Source organism: Panthera pardus, unplaced genomic scaffold (genome assembly GCF_024362965.1).
Source record: "Panthera pardus isolate Hobbes unplaced genomic scaffold, ASM2436296v1 HiC_scaffold_25, whole genome shotgun sequence".
In the NCBI taxonomy this organism is placed as follows: Eukaryota; Metazoa; Chordata; class Mammalia; order Carnivora; family Felidae; genus Panthera; species Panthera pardus.
The window spans coordinates 44802259-44821445 of NW_026526821.1; the positions used below are offsets into that span (position 1 = coordinate 44802259).

Below are 19187 nucleotides of genomic sequence, written 5' to 3' on the forward strand. Positions count from 1 at the left end.
CTTAGTAAAGAGGAAAAGCATTCAAAAGACAGACCTGCCGTCATTGGAGCCACTTAAAGAACCAGCAAAAAGGTGACGTGCATTTCTCAGGATTGGCCTTGACCTGACAGGTCCCCAGGGGTGAGTCATTTTCTCCTTCTTCAGTCAGTTTGGCTGTAAAATAATTATAATAACGAGATCTTGTTTACTAAGAGCTGAAGTCCACTTCGCCTTGTCTCATTCAGCTGCCAGAAAGGAGAGGAAGAGAGGTAGTGATTAGAAGGCTTTTGTGGCTAACTAACTGTCGTAGCAGCTCGGTGTTGAGAACCCATGCCTTGAATAAGCGAAGTCTCTTGTAAATTGGACTTGTGAGTAGTGGGTGCCCGTGTAAGTGTCCTTCTGCTTCTCCTGTGGGTCTGCACTTGTGACCTGAAGCAAACAAATAGGAAGGGTAGTTTGACTAAATAAATGGAGGGGGGACAGGGTAGGGGGGAAGGGGAGGAAGGAGCCTCCATCTCGGACCCTCCATCTTGCCAAGATCTGGCCTGTGGCCAAGTAGAGCAAAAGCTGCGAGAGTGCCAGTGGCTCAACCAAGCCCCACTGATCAGTGGCCTGGAAGCTGGGCACTCAGTGTCTCTCTCCCTGCAGCCAGTCTTCAGCCAGGGTCCGGGCAGTGGTGCCTCAGTACCTGTCCTCAGTGGCTCTCAGTTGAACGAGCTGGACAGTGAGCCTGGAGCCTGGACTGACCACTCAGTGAGTCCTTTACGCTGAAAATTCAGAACAGACCTTCACCTCAGCAGTGGCTCTTGGGGCCACCTGAGAAGCCACGGCTAGGTTTATTCTCCAGTGGCAGAGCCTGGTGTTTGTGTGAGAGAGGAATACTCACTTCCTGTCTTTGTCCCTTAGCTGACTGGAGCAGCCGGCTTCGTTTACATTCCTCTAGTGGTGTTATTGAAAAGCCTTGGCAGCTCCCAAATGTCCCACTAGGGCTTTTCCCCACCCCACCCCACTCCCCACTATCTTTTTTTTTAATTTATTTTTTTCTAGCTTTTAGTTAGCATCTGGAAAGATCCACTGGATGCGATGGGCTCATTTTTCAAGAATCCGCTTTACCTTCAGGGAAATCAGGAAAGGAGCAAGCTCTCAATGTATAAATGTGGAGGAATTTTACAACCTCTCAAACTACTGCACCTTTTTTGTTTCAGTCCAGCATGTTACTGGAATGGTTTTAGGACGGAACTGCTAGTGTAACCCCTTGGGGTAGGGAGGGGTGAGGAGCCATGAATGGAAAGAAGTTATCCATTTTAAATTGTATTACAATCTGTCCTTATTGAGTTAAAGTCTTAGAGGTTATGGTTTGGGAAGGAAACTTGTTACAATGGTAAGGAACTTAAACCAGAACTTTTGGGGGGATCTTAAGAACTATATATATATATATATATATATATATATATATATATATATAGTTGTTTTTTTTTTTTTTCAATGAGAATAATCTATGATGTGCTGCTGTCCGCTTGGATTTCATTCAACTGGAAGGACCCGTGGTCGTGCTTGGCAGCCTGCTCTTATCACCTGCTGTCATCTTCCTCCTGGAGCAGCCTTTTGAAGAAGGAGAGAGGCAACCTGCATTTTCCTGAAGAAATGTGATAGGTCTGCCTGCCTGGCACGCATGGAATCTACACTGGATGGTTCCCTGAGGACCGCTTGAGGTTGAAGTGCATGCATGCAATTTTCAGGCAGCTAATTAAACTAGTAAACTTCTGGAATCCAGACTGCTCCCTGGCTATAGGCGAAATGCTCTGCCTGTCGTGGCTCATCAGAAGGGGTTTGTCTATGGAAATCTTAGGAACAGAACAAAGAGACTTCGATCTGCATGAGGAATGAAGTCTTGGCTCTTGCCAGCAGCTCCTTAACTGCTGCATGATGTCAAATCCCTCGCCTAGAAAACGTCTGAAAGGAAAAGAATTGCACATTAGGCTTGGTTTCAGGAAGTGTTCTTTCTTTATGTGTGTGCTTCTGCATGGAAACAGTTAATCATGTGCTCCCCAGGGTTACGGTGTGGCTCCCTGTCTCCTCTTAGTTCTGAACACAGCCCTGTGTTTTCATTCTGGAGTCGCTCCAATCTGTGGACTTTGCTAGTAAGTGATGAACTTCAAAGGCCTTGGAGCTGGGGTTCCGTTCAGCTGCTGAGCCTGACAACCTGAAGATCCAGAGTCAACAGAATTGCAAAGGAGAGCTCCCGTCTTCTCGGGAGGTTTTGGAATGCTCAGCTCCATCCCAGCAAGTGGAAAGCAACACAGGGAAGTCACCTCTGAACCTTTACAGAGAGGGAGCCATGGAGGAAGGACTAAATTGGCAAGGGTTCCCGAAGGAGGGATGGGTAGCACTGCGTTACTGTCTTCCTATAGATGAGATTCTACAGATCAACGGAGTCCCCTATGAATGTGAACATAGAGGCAAATCTTGAGGCCAAAATGAGCCTCTTGCCAAAAAGTGTTCTTCGCTAATGCACATGTAGCTCTCTGCTAAGTAATTATGCTTTTCCACTTGTTGAAATGTCCCTTTGGTGCTATTGGCTCTCTGCCCACCCCCCCACCCCCCCCCCCCCCCCCCGGCAATAATGAAATTGCTTTTGCAAATTGGCAGCAGCTACTGTGGCTTTGGCTTTGGTGCCTCCCGACCCCACCCCTGCAGCTCAACCCCCTTTAATATTCCTTAATGTGGCATGACCTGTTTTCACTTTATTGTCCTTGTACCATGTTGGTGATGGTCAGGACGAGCTTCGTCTTGAGCATGTCATGGCAAACAGAAGAGATTGTGAGCAGGAGAACAGTTTTATACTTGCTCCTGGCCCAGCCTCCCTGGGTAAGGAAGGTTTAGGGATGCCCCCCTCCCCAGGTCTGCACTGCACGCTGGCTGGGGTAAGGCCAGTTGCCTGGGTGTGCGTGTGTTTTACTTAGGAGTGGACACTGAAGGCTTTGTAGCCAAGAGGGAAGATTATCGAGTTTTGATGCTCAAGTGAGGGAAATTCCAAGCTGAAATGACCACAGTTATGATTCAGAATCATATCATGCCTTTAAATTTTTCTCTGCATTCCGAAGTGCACTGCCCCCCTCCCCTTGGGTTATCATGGAGCTGTTTCCGTGTTGTTTCTTATACAAACTTATCTCTGTAAACAGGGACGTAGGATTTCATCTCAAACTTTGATTTCTAAGGAGAAAAAAGAGGGATTTATTCCCAGTGCCCTTGTGTTGACCTTGCCTGGGGGAGAGGGCTAGCAGAGCTGATGATGACCTCATCTCATTCCGGCAGGATTTCCTGGGACATGCAGGGCCTCATTCTTCTGCTGTCCCTCTGTGTTCAGCCACATTAAGTCCATAAACTTCAGAGCAGATTACGGTGACATCTAATATCGGTCCCTTTAGGACTTGAGCATGAGGTCAAGCAAACATACAAAGCAATCATTATACTTTCCGCAGTCCCAGAGACCTTCTGCGTCAGCTGGAGAAACAGGAGGTGGGGCAGTGAGGTGGGGCACAGACTAGGAACTGAGCTGTCTGGAGCAGGAAATCAGCCTGAAAGGGGATGGAAGGGCTTTGGTGGGAAATAAATGGCACTGTGTTGTTGACGGAAAAAGATCTTGGCAGGACTGTTGTTGTGAGTGTTCTGTGGCTTAGAAAGGAATTTCCTACAGGCTGGACTAACCATTAAAAATATCTCTACCTTCAGGAGTCCCGGGCGTGCAATAGAGCATCGCTGGGGGAGATGTCAGCTTGGACCATGGGTGCCCGCAGTCTGGACAAGCGAGGAAGTTTCTTTAAGGTAAAAGGAAGCCTTGATTGGGATTTCTAATGGGCAGGCTTTCTCACTTTGCTGGGCTGCTTGAGGAGCTGTGGAGTGAACCCTGTTCTGAGCCAGCTCTGGAGGGGTGGGCGGGGGGGAGGCTTGCCTGATCCCAGCTGCAAGCTGTTACTGGGTTTACAGTAGGTTGGAGTTTTTGTGACCTAGTGATTCCAGACAGGCCCGGGATCTAGGGCCTGCGAGATGCAACCTTGTATAAAACAGTTGAGGCAATCTTTATCTGTTCCTTTTTCAACTGGATGGTTTTATGATAGAAGCTGGATTTTGCATTCCAGTCAATCGATGCTGTAGGCAAGTGTGTTTTGCACTTTACTTGACTGTATGAATCACGTAGGTCCTCTTTAAAGAACAACAACAACAACAACAACAAAAAACAGATTCCTGGGTCTCATCCTAGACTGATTGTTATTTGCTGGTGTATTTTATCAAATACCTAGAGGCCTCTTATGATCAGGCAAGAGAGAACCAAGGCATGATTAAAACTGTGCCACTCTCCATATGCATATAGTTGTTAATGGGTTGAAATTACCTTGCTAGTTTAATAAGATTCTAAATGGGTATTTTATATACTCTGTGTGTATGTTGTAAATTAAGACTTGGTGGTCATTTCAAATTTGCACTTGGGAATTCATTTCCTTCTTATGGCTTTTGCTTTGTATAAAAAACAAGATCATGTAAAGGAGTAGAAAAACGGAGGTAAAATGTGCATTTGAAATCTGTCATAGGAAAGTGTTCAAACATCCTTTTTCCTCAAAGGAGGAATAACACAGGAGCCTCCTAATTACCGAGGAAAACGGACAATGTTTACTAATTCTCCCATCTTGATGGGTTGCAAGTGTGTATTAACTTGCATGTATATGCTTCCCATTTGCAAAAGACTAAACCTGATTTACTGTGTCAATTTTGGACTCCATAAAAATCTATCAGAAGAGCCTTGTTGATACAGCAAAGCTAAATTCAACAAGCCAACCACAGTAAGGAAGGACGTCACCAGGACACAGACCCAGTGGTGTACAAGTGGGAGGATGGGAGACATCTTCATAGGGTTCAGAGGTCTGGGCTTGGGTCCCTTAAGCTGTATTTTCCAAGGCAGAGAATTGATCGGATTTCAGCAGAGTATGTGGCATAATAGTTCCGGATTGGTGGATTCAGCAAGACAATGGTCTTGAATAGAATCTTGGCAAGTTAACTATTGTTTGATGAGCAAGCTTTTCCCAGGTGAGCAAACTGTTTGCCAGGACAAATTGTCTTGTAGGAATTTCCTGCAGCAAATAGCAAAGTGATTTGTTGGTTTAAAGCCTTAACATCCTGGGTACGAATATCCTGGAAGAAATAGTTATGTTGACACAGATGGTCTCGATTCTCCGTCCTCATAGTTATGTGATGTGGATGTAGCCAGCTCTGTTCTTCATTCGTTTACTCAACTTGGAATAAAGCTGTACAACATCCACCCACTTGAGGCAGACGAGGGGCTTTTCAAGTCTCTTATAGACCAGGCACTAACCCACCAGGCTCCTGACTCATCTCCAGTTCCTGGATCCTGTGTTATGTGGAGATACTTACTTCATCCTGGTAGAGGGGACAAACCCACCCCCCTCCTTAGCCCAAGGCACTGCCTACATCAGCCTAACTATTGGTTAGTCTGTAATTACCACCTTATGCTCAGGAAGTATGGGGCGGGGAGGGGGGTGGAATCTTACATAGCAGTTAGACTTTATAGTCAAAGCAAAAGAAGAAAATCAAGTATGGTCAAAATTGCCTTTGAAAATTCCTGAGGGAGGGTCCATATTGGACTCAATACCACCTGTTGATTTCATGGTAGCCAGTGTGTCCTGAAGTCCTGGCGAGAAAAAAATTTTTTTTCAGTTGGACAGCAGGTAAAGCAGTTAACTTGTATTTCTGGGCTATGTCCTATGAAAGAATCAATCAGGCACGAAGTGAGAGGCCTGCCTGACCCCAATGAAGACAAGTCTTGCTCATCTCTCCTGCGTCACATGTCCTGGAAGAAAATGTTGGCCAAGATGTCTGCACTGTTTAACTTGGTATCATCTTTCTTTTTTTTCTTCTTCTTTTCTTCCCCAGAGCTTAAATTGTTTAAGTTACATACTCCAAGGTAATGGTACATTTTATACTTCTTTTCTTTCTTTTCTCTTCTTCATAGATAATATTATTCTTTACGATGACTATTCCATAATTAATGATGGAGTAGTATTAGTTATTATAACATTAAGTAAATAAATATGATTGTTAGTTATTATTAATGATTTCACAATTTAGGCATGTAGTTATCCGCAAGGATGAAGTCAACTGCCCTTTGGACACAGGTCAGGTGGGTTAAGGCACCTTTGTGTCTTGCAACTTATCTGAGTCATTTCCATGAGCCAGGATAGATAGAAAACCACAAACCGAAGCTTACCAGTTGGTTAGCAATTCTGATTTTAAAAATACAAATTGAATAAGGGAAGATAATGATGAAAAAGAGGCCTGGTGATTGTCTTTCAATTATCTACACTTTACACAAAATCACATGAGCCCTAATAGCTGAGAAATGTGTATGGAATTCATCTGTGAGCCAAGAATGTAACCAAGTATTCTTACACTTCATGAAATTGTCCTGTCTGGTTATAGGGCATCACTGATGTTTGGGAAGCACAGCATGGCAGTAAGAATCATTCCAAAATTTAGCCCTCCCCCCACCTCCCTAGGTATATGGAGTCAACCTCAGGTCTCAAAGTCCACTTCTTCAGGAAAGATTTTTCGGGAACACCACATTGGAGTATATATTCTCAGAGCCCCATTTACTTCTCACGTGAAACATTATTTTCTTTTATAATTTGTAATGTGTTTAGTATTGTGAATATTTGATTGGCTACTGAAGATTGTCTGAGCATTCTGGGGTGGTTGACAATGCCCCATGGTTATTATTCATGCGGAATCACATCCTGGAAGCCTGGCCACAGAAATCCTATCCTGGACAAACACATTTTCCACAGTCCTTCCCATCGTGAAGCACCATCGTGAATTTTTTCAGAAATGTGTCTTCCTGGTCTACAAGGTGTCCATTAAAACATATACGGGGAAGCAGGTGATGCCCTGGACAAAGCAACCAGAGTTATCTGCACATCAATATAGAAGTGAACACCTGTTACTATACATTTCAGGATGTATTGTGTGAAAGAGCTCGTGTAAGAGAGACATCATCTAGGCTAGAAAAGCTCTAGGTGGTTCTGCACTAGCAGACAAACTCAAAGTTAGCTTTGATCCCTCCTTTCCTGAATAGCAAAGCTTCCTCCAAGCCACCCACACCCCTTCCCCATCCAGAGGCCCAGTTCTGGCAGATTCCTCTCAAGTCACCAAACTGCCCACTGTCCTCCTTCCTCTACAGACACTTTCCCATTTCTGTTCTCATTCTTTCATTTCTGGGCACTACAGATGATGCCTTTAATGTGTCTGCACTACCACCAGGCGTGTTTATTTCCAAACCATCCCATCATCCACTTTGCCTGCTTGCAGACTCTGGCTTTATGCTGGGCCCAGGACTGGTCTGTATTCTTGACCTTGACAGTTGAGGTCTTCTGGCTCTCCTTTCCCTGCTTCTTCCTCCACTGGTCCTACCACTGTGCCCTCTTGGGTCTGCTGCTGTGGTCCAAACCTGCAGGTGCCCAGATTCCAGGCTTGGCCCATCCTTCCTCCTCCCCCTCACCTTCCAACTCTCCCCACCAGGCTCCTAACTACCCTTCCAGGCTGACATAGACACACTGTATCCATTGACAAAGGAACTCACATGGTCTGAGCTGATATCTACCTTTATTTTTGTCTGAAGATAAAATTGTGGTAGATGGCCTAGCTATGGCTCCAGCATGGTACCAGGAAGTAAACTTCAATTCATACATAACTTTAGCTCTGCCATGAGTGATTTCCTCTGTCCTTTTGTTGTTGTTTCCTTGTCCCTGAGGGGGCAGCCTCTTATGGCAGAGAACAATTCCAGAAGAGGACCAGTGTGTATTGCCCACTTAACAATCCAGTTTCTTCCAGGAGTGCCTGGGGAGCCTGCCCTGTGCCATGTACAAGTTGGTAGAGTTCTCTGTTTCTCAGTGACTGCTTCCCAGCCTCCTTTGCCTCCAGGACAGGAGAACAGTTGGGCTTAACTGACCAGGAAAAAAATACGTTTGGACTCCAGGGATCCTGCCCTCCTGTGTTTCCCAACTGCTCCCTTCTGCGGGGACATGCTCTGAGCCTGGGCTCACAAACCAGCTGGGAAGTTTGAGGGCATAGTTCAGCAGCAGAGGCTAAGTTTGAGAAATCCTTTTTTGGTCATTTTGAATGGTTTGGATAACAGGTGCATCATGTTTCAGACCTTTCAGAGAAGCCATAGAAGAGAGCTCTCTGGCACCATAAAGAATAGAGTGTGACTAGTTTTGAGTGTGACTAGTTTTGAAGAAACCTGATTGCTAAAATGTGACTGTACAAAATAGATAAACCAGAGGTGATGATTCACTTCACCCTGACTGCCTTCCCTTAACTATCAGTCTTTCCTCAGCATTTGAAATGTTATTCTGTTTTCAAAAATTCTGTCTGCAGGCAGATTTTCAATCATCCAGAAGTGGTGCAATCGCACACCTTGGGTGATTCCCAGCATTCAAACTTCCAGACTATTCTTGGTGTGGAGAGTCATTTCTTTCAGGCACAGTCCAGTACAGCAATTCACTGTTGTGTGACCGTGGACAGAGATGGCAGGGGCTTGAAAAGTAATGAATGGAACCAAAATCACATTTTAGTCAGTAATTTCATTGGACAAATCCTTATGTGGCTCTGTGGACACTTAAAAGCCAAAGATATGAGCACCACACCCTTAATCTTTTAGCATGACCCCTGGACAGTGAATGGACATCACCTCACATGCCAGACAGCCAGGGAGGCACCATGTACCAGTCTAAACTCAAGAAAGGACTAAGCACCCTGCAGTGAGAACAAAATAGAGATTAGAGATTTGGTCAGAGCAGATGACATATTGATAATTATTCATAATAATGTTGCAAAGTATAGCTGACGTCAGTATTTGGTGTATCTTTTGTTTTCCATAAATAAATTCTTCCCAGACGCTTAAACCTGGAGAGGGCTTAGAGAGGTGCTGTCCCCTGGAAATATGAAGTCAGCTACAGGGGTCATTTTAAATGTTCTAGTAGCCACATTTAAAAAAAAAGTGAAATTGATTTTAATAATATGTTTTATTTAACTTAGTATATCTAAAATATTGTCATGTAAATGTGTAATCGATATGAAAGTATGAATCAGATATTCTATATACTTTTTTTTTTGTACCATGACTTTGAAATCTGGTTTGTACTTTACACTGAGCACATCTCAATTCAGACTAGCCACATTTCAAGTGCTCGGTTGCCACATGTGGCTGGTGGCTGCCGTTTTGGACAGTTGGAGGGCTACATTTTATGTTGTCTAAACCACCTCCTGTTACAGATGGGTAAACTGAGGTCCAGGGTAAACTGAAGTGCCAGGACTGGTTCATCTATAGGACTGATGGGAACTGGACCTGACTTTTTCCTGAGGCACCCTACCCTATGTAGCCCACCCAAGGGGTCCACTCTGATCCCTTTCCCCTTCTTCCAGTGGGGTTTCCCAGGAAACTCCATCCAGAGAGGTCATGAGGACAGTGATGTCTCTTTGGAAGAGAGGTTGGCTTTTGGATGTACATGCTTGTCTCTCACCATCTACTCCAGATCCCTCCAGGACACATATCAGTCCCCCAGGGCATGACTTTCTAGGAATGCCATCAACTTATTAGACAGCAGTTCCCAGTTGTGTTTTCAAAAAGCGATGGATTTCATGGTTTTATTGGATAGCTTTTCTAGCACATTTTGGCCATTCATTTCTTTCTTCTTCTTTTTTTTTAAAGATTTTTTTAAATGTTTATTTTTTTGAGAGAGAGAGAGAGAGCACACAGACATGTGAGTGGGGGAGGGGCAGAGGTGGGGGACAGAAGATTAGTAGCAGGCTCTGTGCTGACAGTGAGCCCAATGCAAGGCTCATGAACCATGAGATCATGAGATCATGACCTGAGCTGAAGCTGGACGCTCAACCGAGCCACCCAGTTGTCCTTGGCCATTCATTTCTGATATTAAATATTACATTTTGGGCTGCAACACATTCTCACTTGCTTTAAGGAACTTTTTTTTTTAAAGAACAAAATCAGAAGTAAAATAGATTTCCTTGGTTCCCCTCAACCACATATTTCTCCAGGATTACATATAACTCTGAGTTTTCATTATCAGTGGGATACCAAGGAGGGAGATGTAGATTTGAAGGAGTATTAAAGGACTATTATGTCAATATATAATTGTCAGAAAGTTAAAACATAACTCTCATACAATATGGAATGAACATCTGTCAAACCTTTATTCACTCCGTGCATGAAACCAGGAAACCAGCATAAATCTGGTTCAAAGAACACTTTGACAAGTGTCATATCTGTAGTGTATACTTGTTAAAAAGGTCCTTCTGTAATAATTTTACCAAGTTAAAAATCAAAACTGGTTAAAGTCCTACAGGCAATAAAACTCTAACCTTTGGGATAATCTTTTTTTTTTTTTTTTTTTTTTGAACAGAAATCTCCAGGCTGACATGTAACCATCCAGTACCCAAGCTGTTCATTAGTTCCATGTAGCAAAGTCAAACATAGGTACATCCCCCTAGGTAATTAAATAATCTTTAGGTGATTTTGTTAAATAATGCTCAAGCACAGTGCTCAAAAACAAAAGGGCTCTTCTACCTGGAAACTTTAAAACCTTCTAATAAACAACTCTTGGGCAAAAGGGGAAATGCAAAATAGAATTACAGAATTTCTAAAAAATAATCAGAACACTATGGCAAAATGGAATTACATAATTTCTAAAAAGTAATTAAAACACTACCTGTTAGAATCCATGTCATATATTTAAAGCAGAGGTCAGAGGAAAATTCATAGCATTAAACATGTCAAAAAAGACATGTCCCACCCACCTTTTGGCCTTATTTTCAAGTTTTAAATAGTGTTCCTTATTAACACTGAAATGGCTTATTCCCTGCCTCTTCTATGACCCTCCCCTTTCCTCGTCCGCATCTTTCTCCAACCAGGGATTGTGCCTTTAAAGAGTGCATTTCTTCAGTGAGGTCATAGAACCATGGGAAATCTTGTTCTGACTTTGATTTAGAGGCGATTTCTCCTTAGAGGAGAAACTTCCTGTTCACTGGGGAATCAAAGATATATTAATAGCATTAATTTCTGGACTCTTTTTCATAATGGAAAAGCCTCACAATGATATTTTGGATATTGCTCTGATACCTAAAGTCAAATACCAGAGGCTGATAAAATCCTTGCGTGTAAGTTTTCCGGACTGAGGTGTCAATGTATGTGGAGCCTAATTTCCCAGGATAGATTTTCTTTCAAACATCTTTACATGGTAAGCAAAAACTATTTTCATAAAAAATTTGAAGCTCTATTATCTATTGCTATATAACTAATTGCCCCCACACCTTAGTGACTTAAAACAAGTGTCTGTACCTCACTGTTTCTGGAGGTCAGAAACCTAGGCTTGTTTAATGGAGTGCCTCTGGTGCTGGGTCACTACGAGATCACCGCCGAATTGTTGGCTGGGCTGTATTCTCATCAGGTGGCTCAAACGGAGAGCCTACTTCAAACTCACTTGGGAGGTGTCTATCCCTCTCCACAGGGCTGGCCTCAGGACAAGGCAGATGGCTTCCCCCCAAGGTGAGCCATATAAGAGAAAACAAGAGCGACAAAAGCTAGAGTCTGTTTATAACCTGATCTTGATAGTGATGCCCCATTACTTCTGCCGTGTTCTGTTTGTTAGAAGCCAGTCAGGTAGTCCAGCCCTAACTCAAGGGGGCATCACTCAAAGGTGTGACTACAAGGATGTCTAGAGTTTACCAGCCATCTTAGAGACAAAGACATAGGCAAATAGTTTAGTTACAAAGTCAAAAACCTACAGGGCCAGACAGAATGATGGGAGTGAAATGAATAAGTGGGCCTGTCTGGTGTTGGGCAGGTAGTTTTGGTGGGAACACAACTGGCGGGAGGGCACCAGACCCTACCAGGAAGGGGATGCTGCTAACTCAGTTCCAGCCAGATGCTGTCACAAAAGAATGAATCTGGGTCCTCTGATGTTTTTCAAGAGAGGCCAGAAATCTAGATTTTTATGAAACCCAATTTGTTTCAAATTTTAAAGATTTTATTTTTTTTAAAGTAATCTCCATACTCAACATGGGACTCAAACTCATAACCCTGAGATCAAGAGTCACATGCTCTATGACTGAGCCAGCCAGGTGTCCCAAGAACCTTTAAAAGTACAGTGAGGATGGAAGAAAATGCTTCTGAGGGCAGGCTCTGATCTGGGGTCTATCAGTTTGAACTCCTACTTAGTTAGCTGGAAGAAAGATCAGGCATGTGGAAAGTTCAGTCTCCTAACACTCCACTCTTGACCCCCCAGGAGGCTCAGGGGGTGTGCAAAGGATGCAGAGGCCCCAGATGCTATTTCTCTTGGGGACCTCACATCCAGCAGTGACAGAGCCTGTGAGTTCTGACTGAACCCTGAGATACAGAGGATCATCCATGGATGGACTGAGGGAAACTTAGGCAAAGAGGCAGCAAGTTTCTCCAGGCCTTGAGTGCCTTGGATCAGCCCATGGTCACCAAGGTCTGTAGGGATCATAAGTTGTAGAAACTCCTCCTCCCACCATCAAGAGCAGCTTCTCATGTTTAGCTGACAGGGCACCAAGAGCCCACTATCCCAGATGTTAAAGGTGTCAAGGTGTCAAGGAAGGAGCTAGTTTGGGATACAGAGTCTTCTTTCTGCTTTGTCTTATCTTATAAAAAGGAGAATGGCTTGCCAAAAATATCTCTCCTTCCTTCCTTCCTGTAATTCCACGTGGAGACTCATTTTGAGTTAATAAGTAGCACTTAACTGGCAGAATGTCAGGTGATAACATTAGTCATTCACAACTTAGTATAAAGTAGGGCTTTATGAACCACTAGCTGAGATCAGCCTAGAGAAGAAATTTGAGTTCATGTGCATTGAGGAGAAGGGGATAGAATACGGCAAATCGGGATTCCTGAGGGGAAGGATGGACCTCAGGGACCCACTGTGGGTGGGCCAGGCAGCATGGGCACCAGTCACCCAGAGTGGAGAGGATGTCAGGAAGTAATAGGTTGAGATACAGATAATCATATCTTTTGGATAGTCTCCAAACACCATTGCCCTGAACCTGGAGGCTGAGTGGTTCTGCATGGGCCCTTTATTTAGGACGCATCTTTTACCACCAAAAGAAAAGTGTCTCCATTCACAGCACACTGACACAAAATGTGTGAGCTTTTCGCACATCAACCAATTTATTCCCCAATTCTCTGTGGACACTAGCTGGGCATTCAAGTCTGACACTAAATAAATAGAGTTAGCCTAGACGTCACAGGTTAAGGGCTCATTCCCAGAAGACTGCTCCCACTTCAGATACCAATCACAAGCAGTGAGTTCCCAGATTATCCCCACTTCTGTCCAACCTGACTATAAATCAGTGGCTCCCACAACCCCTCTTTAGGTACAGTAATTACCTAGAATGGCTCCCAGAACTCAGGGAGACGAGTCACTTACTATTACCAGTGTCTTATAAAGGATACAGATGAATAACTAGATGAAGAGATACATAGAGGAGGTTCTGGAAGGGTCTTGAGCACAGAAGCTTTTGTCCCCATAGAGTTTGGGATGTGCCTCTCTTGGCTTCAGCAATCAGAAGCTCTTCAAACCCCTGCATTCAGAGTTTTTATGGAGACTCATTATGTAGGCACAGTTGATTGAATCATAGGCCATTAGTGATTAGCTTCATCCCCAGCCCCACTTTCTTCCCCAGTGGTGGGGTCAGGGGTGGGGCTGAAAATTCCAGCTCTGTAATCACAGGGTTGGTTACCCTAGCTATGAGCCCCCATTCTAAAGCTATCCAGGGGCTACCTGCCACCAGTCATCTCATTACTATAAACCCAGGTATGAACCAAGGGGTCTTGCAGTGAATAACAAAAGATGCTCCTATCACTTCTATCATTTAGGAAATTCCAAGGGTTTTAGAGCTATGTGTCAGGAGGCCCAAGGAGAGTGAGAACCATTACAAAGACAAACCCTATAAGCACAAACCATTCCCCTTCAGGTGGCACCGTTAATGGACAGATGGGAGTTTTTGATGACAAATCCAGCCAGTCTGAAAGGCAAAGCACAACCCCATTAGCAATGTCCTGGGAGATACAGATGCTGACATTATCTTCCCAAGCCAGTGTCAGAGTAAAGGGAAGAAAGTGAAGAACAAAGGGTTTTATGTTTAGTTAAAATATGAGGTCTTGCTCTGAGGTCTTGGGAGGAAGAGTCTACCTCAATGTCAGCTTCTTCTCTTCCTTGTCAGTTTGAATTGGAGATTTGCATCATCTGTGCAGGACCAGATGTCGGGTAGAGGCTTCTTTAGCTATGAGATGCATATCCAAGGTTTAAGTTCCTGAAGTTTGGCTGTCATCTGAGTAGTAAGGGGGGCCTTGTTTAGTTCCTTCCAAGGAGATTCAAGGGCAGTCTCTGTTTTTACTGATTCCAAATCAGAAGAGTGGGAGAAAATTGGAGACATTAGTTTGGAGAGTTGTAACCAGATTTTTGAGTAAACTAGAAGAAATCAGGATCCAGTCCAAATTATAGGTCTATAACAGAGCCTCAAGAAAATTAACAAGCTTGGAATCTAATATAGATAACAGTGTAAACATAATTTATTTTCTCTGCAATTACCCACATTTTTAATAGGAAAACTAACTTGTTACATTCAACTTTGCCTGATTATTTATATAAGTGTAGCAGAGAATAGTGATTGAGAAAGTTTTTTTAAAGACTGCTTTGCTGGAACCTTGTAAATATGTTACCAGGAAGATTTTTACCTCTGTCTCAAATGTGACAATCCAGTCAGAGCCTTGGTAATATAGCCAATATTTCCAACTGTGTCCTTTTATAAGAACAGGTTCTCATTGAACTTACATAAATAATTATTTTGTCACAAAAAGAACACTCGAGTTTTTGAATTCTGGAGGCATCAGGTAGGGAGAAAGTACATGTTTCATCTTTCTTCACAAAGGTATATCTCAAGAAATTGTTAATAACTTGAGAGAAAAGAGAAAGGGATTTCCTAAAATCTGGAAGAGCAACACAATAGAAAACCAGTGATATTTTAAACAAGAAATCATAAAAACATAATCAGAATCCTCAGTTTATTTCTTGTTCTGCTTGAATTATTTCCACGCATTCTGGAAATTCTTACCCAGTTTAGTTGTATGATCTGAAAGTTATCTTGTATTCTAGGGTATAAGTCAGATTCCTTTCCATGGAATTTCTCTGAAGATGAAACACATTTGCAGGAATTTTGTAAAAGCCTCTGACTATAGCAATAACTGTAAATGACAAAAATTTAAACATGCCCATTATTAAATATTTGATGAGAATTCATTATAATGGAATTGACAAGGAAATTTGATTACTTCTGTGACATACCACATCTTGAAGTAATAAATGACAAGTGATATCATATGAGGACATATCAGAGTTTTGGAACATTCATATTAATAACATTTACCCACACAATGTGACCTAAGAAGGTTTATCATTACTTATTTGACAATGCTTCCCTTGCATTTTAACACATGAAATAAACCTAATTAGCTTAACATCTCTTTTTGTAAGGAGAGAGAACAAATCCTTTGAAATATTCTAGTTGTTCTCTGGAAATTTTCAAAGTGAATTCAAGGTCAAGAAGACTTCATTTAGAATTTGACTTTAGAGAAGTTTGTCAAAAATATTAAAAGGTTTGGACACTTGGCCAAATAGGATCATAGGTCACCATGAAACAATACATAGTTATCCATTTAACCAAAATGACAAGACTTCACAGGCAAATACAGAGAGTTAAATAGTCATAAAAAGCCTTAACTTTTTTTTAATATTGAAAAGACTCGGGGTTTTTTTTTTCAAAGTAATCAAAGACCTGATAAAGACACAACAGAATCTTTGTTTTTCTAGCAAATTATGTTAAAGGTAAAGAAAACCTTTGTTTACAATTCCTTATTAAAAGCAGAGCAACAATCTAAGAAAACTGTGTCCCTTTAACAGAGAGAAAGACCAAATTCTAATTTTGTACCAGAGTACTTTTGGTATTAAAGCTCATTGTTAGATATATTTTCATCTTAGCCAGCTTGATCACATTTAAAAATTCCTTTTCAAAGATTCCTTTTCCACAAAACCTTTTTAAGTATTTTTTTAATGTTTATTTATTTTTGAGAGACAGAGCACTAGATGGGGAGGAGCAGAGACAGGAAGACACAGAATCCGAAGCAGGCTCCAGGCTCTGACCTGTCAGCACAGAGCCCGACGGAGGGCTCGAATCCACAAACCATGAGATCATGACCTGAGCCGAAGTCAGATGTTTAACCAACTGAGCCACCCAGGCTCCCCTTTCCACAAAACTCCTATAACATTTTTTTCTGTATTCAGAATGTTGTCTTAAGTTTTCCCTATGTAAATAACAAGCCTCACTTTAGGACAAAATTACTTTTTTTCCCTCAACAAAAATGTATTTCCATTCCTCATACCTCCTCCCCCCTCCTCCTCCTTCTTCTCCTTCTTCTTCTTCTTCTTCTTCTTCTTCTTCTTCTTCTTCTTCTTCTTCTTCTTCTTCTTCTTCTTTTCTTTTTCCAGCCCTCCTCCTTTCTGGCAGCTATCAGTTTGTCCTCTGCTGTTTCTGCTGGGCCTGTTTCTGCTATTTGTTTGTTTGTTTGTTTTAGATTTCACACATAAGTGAAATCATACAACATTTGTATTTCTCTGCCTGACTTATTTCACTTAGCATAATACCCCTTTAGGTCCATCCACATTGCTGCAAATAGTAAGCTCTCATTCTTTTTTATGGCTGAGTAATAGTCCATTACATATACATATATATATGCACACACACACACATATACACACACACACACACACACACACACACACACATTTGTGGATGGACACTTGGGTTACTTCTATATCTTGGTTATTGTAAATAATGCTGCAATAAACATAACGGTGAATATTATCTTTCTTAAATTAGTAGAGGATTTTTTCTTGTGGGGGGGGGGGTGGGTAAATACCCAATGGTGGAATTACTGCATCATCTGGCATTTCTATTTTTTTGGGGGGGAACCTCCATACTTTTTTCCACAGTGGTTGCACCAATTCACATTCCCACCAACAGTGAACTAAAGGGTTCCTTTTTCGCCACATCCTTGCCAACACTTGTTATTTCTAGTCTTTTTGATTTTAGCCATTCTGATAGGTGTGAGGTGATATCTCATTGTGGTTTTGATTTGCATTTTCCTGATGATGAATGATTTTGAGCATCTTTTCATGTATCTGTTGGCCATCTGTCTGTCTTTGGAGAAATGTCTGCCCATTTTCAATCAGATTGTTTTTTCCTCGTACTTTCTTTTACTGACAGCAAACATCCTACTTTTCTTGCATATAGACATGTTTCCTTTATTTTTAGTAGCTTCAACTGAATCTATCAATTAGAATTCTTAACCCTTAGGAGCCTGAACTAAGAAGTAAATGGTTGTGAACTGTCTTTTAAACTAGCATTCTATAAATTGGCAAATTAATGCATACTTTTTATGATTTTTAGAAATATGTGCTTTTTTAAAAGAAATTTTTTAAATTTATTTTTGAGACAGAGAGAGACAGAGCATGAGCAGACGAGGGGCAGAGATAGAGGAGACACAGAATCTGAAGCAGGCTCCAGGTTCTGAGCTATCAGCACAGAGCCCAATGCGGGGCTTGAACTCACAGACTGTGAGACCGTGACCTGAGCTCAAGTTGGATGTTTAACCAACTGAGCTACTGAGGTGCCCCAAAATATGTGCTTTTTATAGTACATTTTTTTTTAAAAAAGCATGAAACATGTTTACTAATGAATCCAAATTTATCTTTTAGTTTCTCTCTATTAAGGAAGCCAAAAGTAGATAAACTTCTGTTTGGTATTTAGTGTTTCATTATTTTATCTTACTTGGAAATGATGTAGATATTGAATGAATTTAACTTAACTCATCACTTAACATAGCAAAACTAAGATTCCAGGTTATCAGAAAGATTTGGGGAAACTATTTTAAAAGTTTACCTAAAAACTTCATCGTATTTACATCTATCCAATTTACTTATTCCTAACAATTATGTTTAGATTACCCACAAAACCTTCATGAAACATTAGACAAATGTTTCATGAAACATTATTTCAAGTTATTTTTTGCTGGCAAATTTTGTAACGGGATAACACGAACTTAGGAAACCTAAGGTGAGATAAAAGCCTTATATTCAACATCGATAACTCTAAGACATGTCTTTATTAATTAACAAAGTTAAACTAGCTTTTATTTACTGAAAATTATCCTAGATCACATGAACTTGAAAAACATTTGTATTAGTTTCTATTGTATTTCTGAGATTTAGAAATGCTTTATTTATGAGTGTTTGTGTTTAAGTCAATTAAATAGAGTCATTTACAAATTAATTTTAACAATGCCATTCAGGTGTAAAAAAATGTCACACATCTGCAATAAACACACCTAAACATATAAAGGGAGACCTTATAGTGATTGTTTTAAAGTGTTTAGACATGAAACAGGTATGGTATTAAAAACTCACTAGTTTAAAAAGGAAAGTTGGATCCAAACTGTCTTCTGGTCAATGGAATAAGCTAAGGTTACCTGCTCAGATGGCTAATTTTTGTTTTTTGGTTTTTTGCTAATATTTATGGACAAGATATAGGATTTTTCATTCATCTAAATTTTAAATGACCTTTCCCATTTTGTTTCACCTCTGGTAAGAATTACCTCACTGAGGGTTATGCTTTTAATATTTTCATCTCAAAGTCAGAGGGAAGATGCAGTTTCCTCCAAGAAGAACCTTGGTTTCCTAAGGCCAATAAGTTACAAACATTTTGAGATTAAAAAACAAAAGGGAGAGGTTTTGGAATTGGTAAAAGGAATAGGTGAACCTTGAATTACCTAAAGCTACATTTCTAGTTTTGTAAAGATTTGTAAGAGAAGGACAGTTGCTTTTAATTTCTCAGAGAACTGGGTTGTAGCTTGGACATGAAGGACTGTGATACCTATCCACCTATGTTGGAATGTTTTATTGTTGTGGTTTTGGTTTCTCTTAGCTATTTACAGGGAAAATGTAGCCGTTTCTCAGTAAATCTGAGTCATATCAATTCTGGGAGGGGCTCACAGA

At 41.5% G+C, this 19187-nt stretch overlaps 1 protein-coding gene across 6 annotated transcripts in view; it reads left to right on the plus strand.

Moving 5' to 3' along the window:
• RIN2 (Ras and Rab interactor 2) overlaps positions 1 to 19187 on the plus strand; it is a 224529-nt gene that overhangs the window by 111718 nt on the left and 93624 nt on the right. For 3 of the 6 annotated variants that reach the window (XM_053890463.1, XM_053890465.1, XM_019462404.2), the window contains exon 2: positions 3712 to 3804. In XM_053890463.1, coding sequence (XP_053746438.1) covers positions 3712 to 3804 — 93 coding nt within the window. Of the gene's footprint in view, positions 1 to 20; positions 121 to 432; positions 733 to 3475; positions 3499 to 3711; positions 3805 to 19187 lie in introns of those variants that run through there. The other 3 variants (XM_019462405.2, XM_019462402.2, XM_019462406.2) reach the window with 3 other exon arrangements.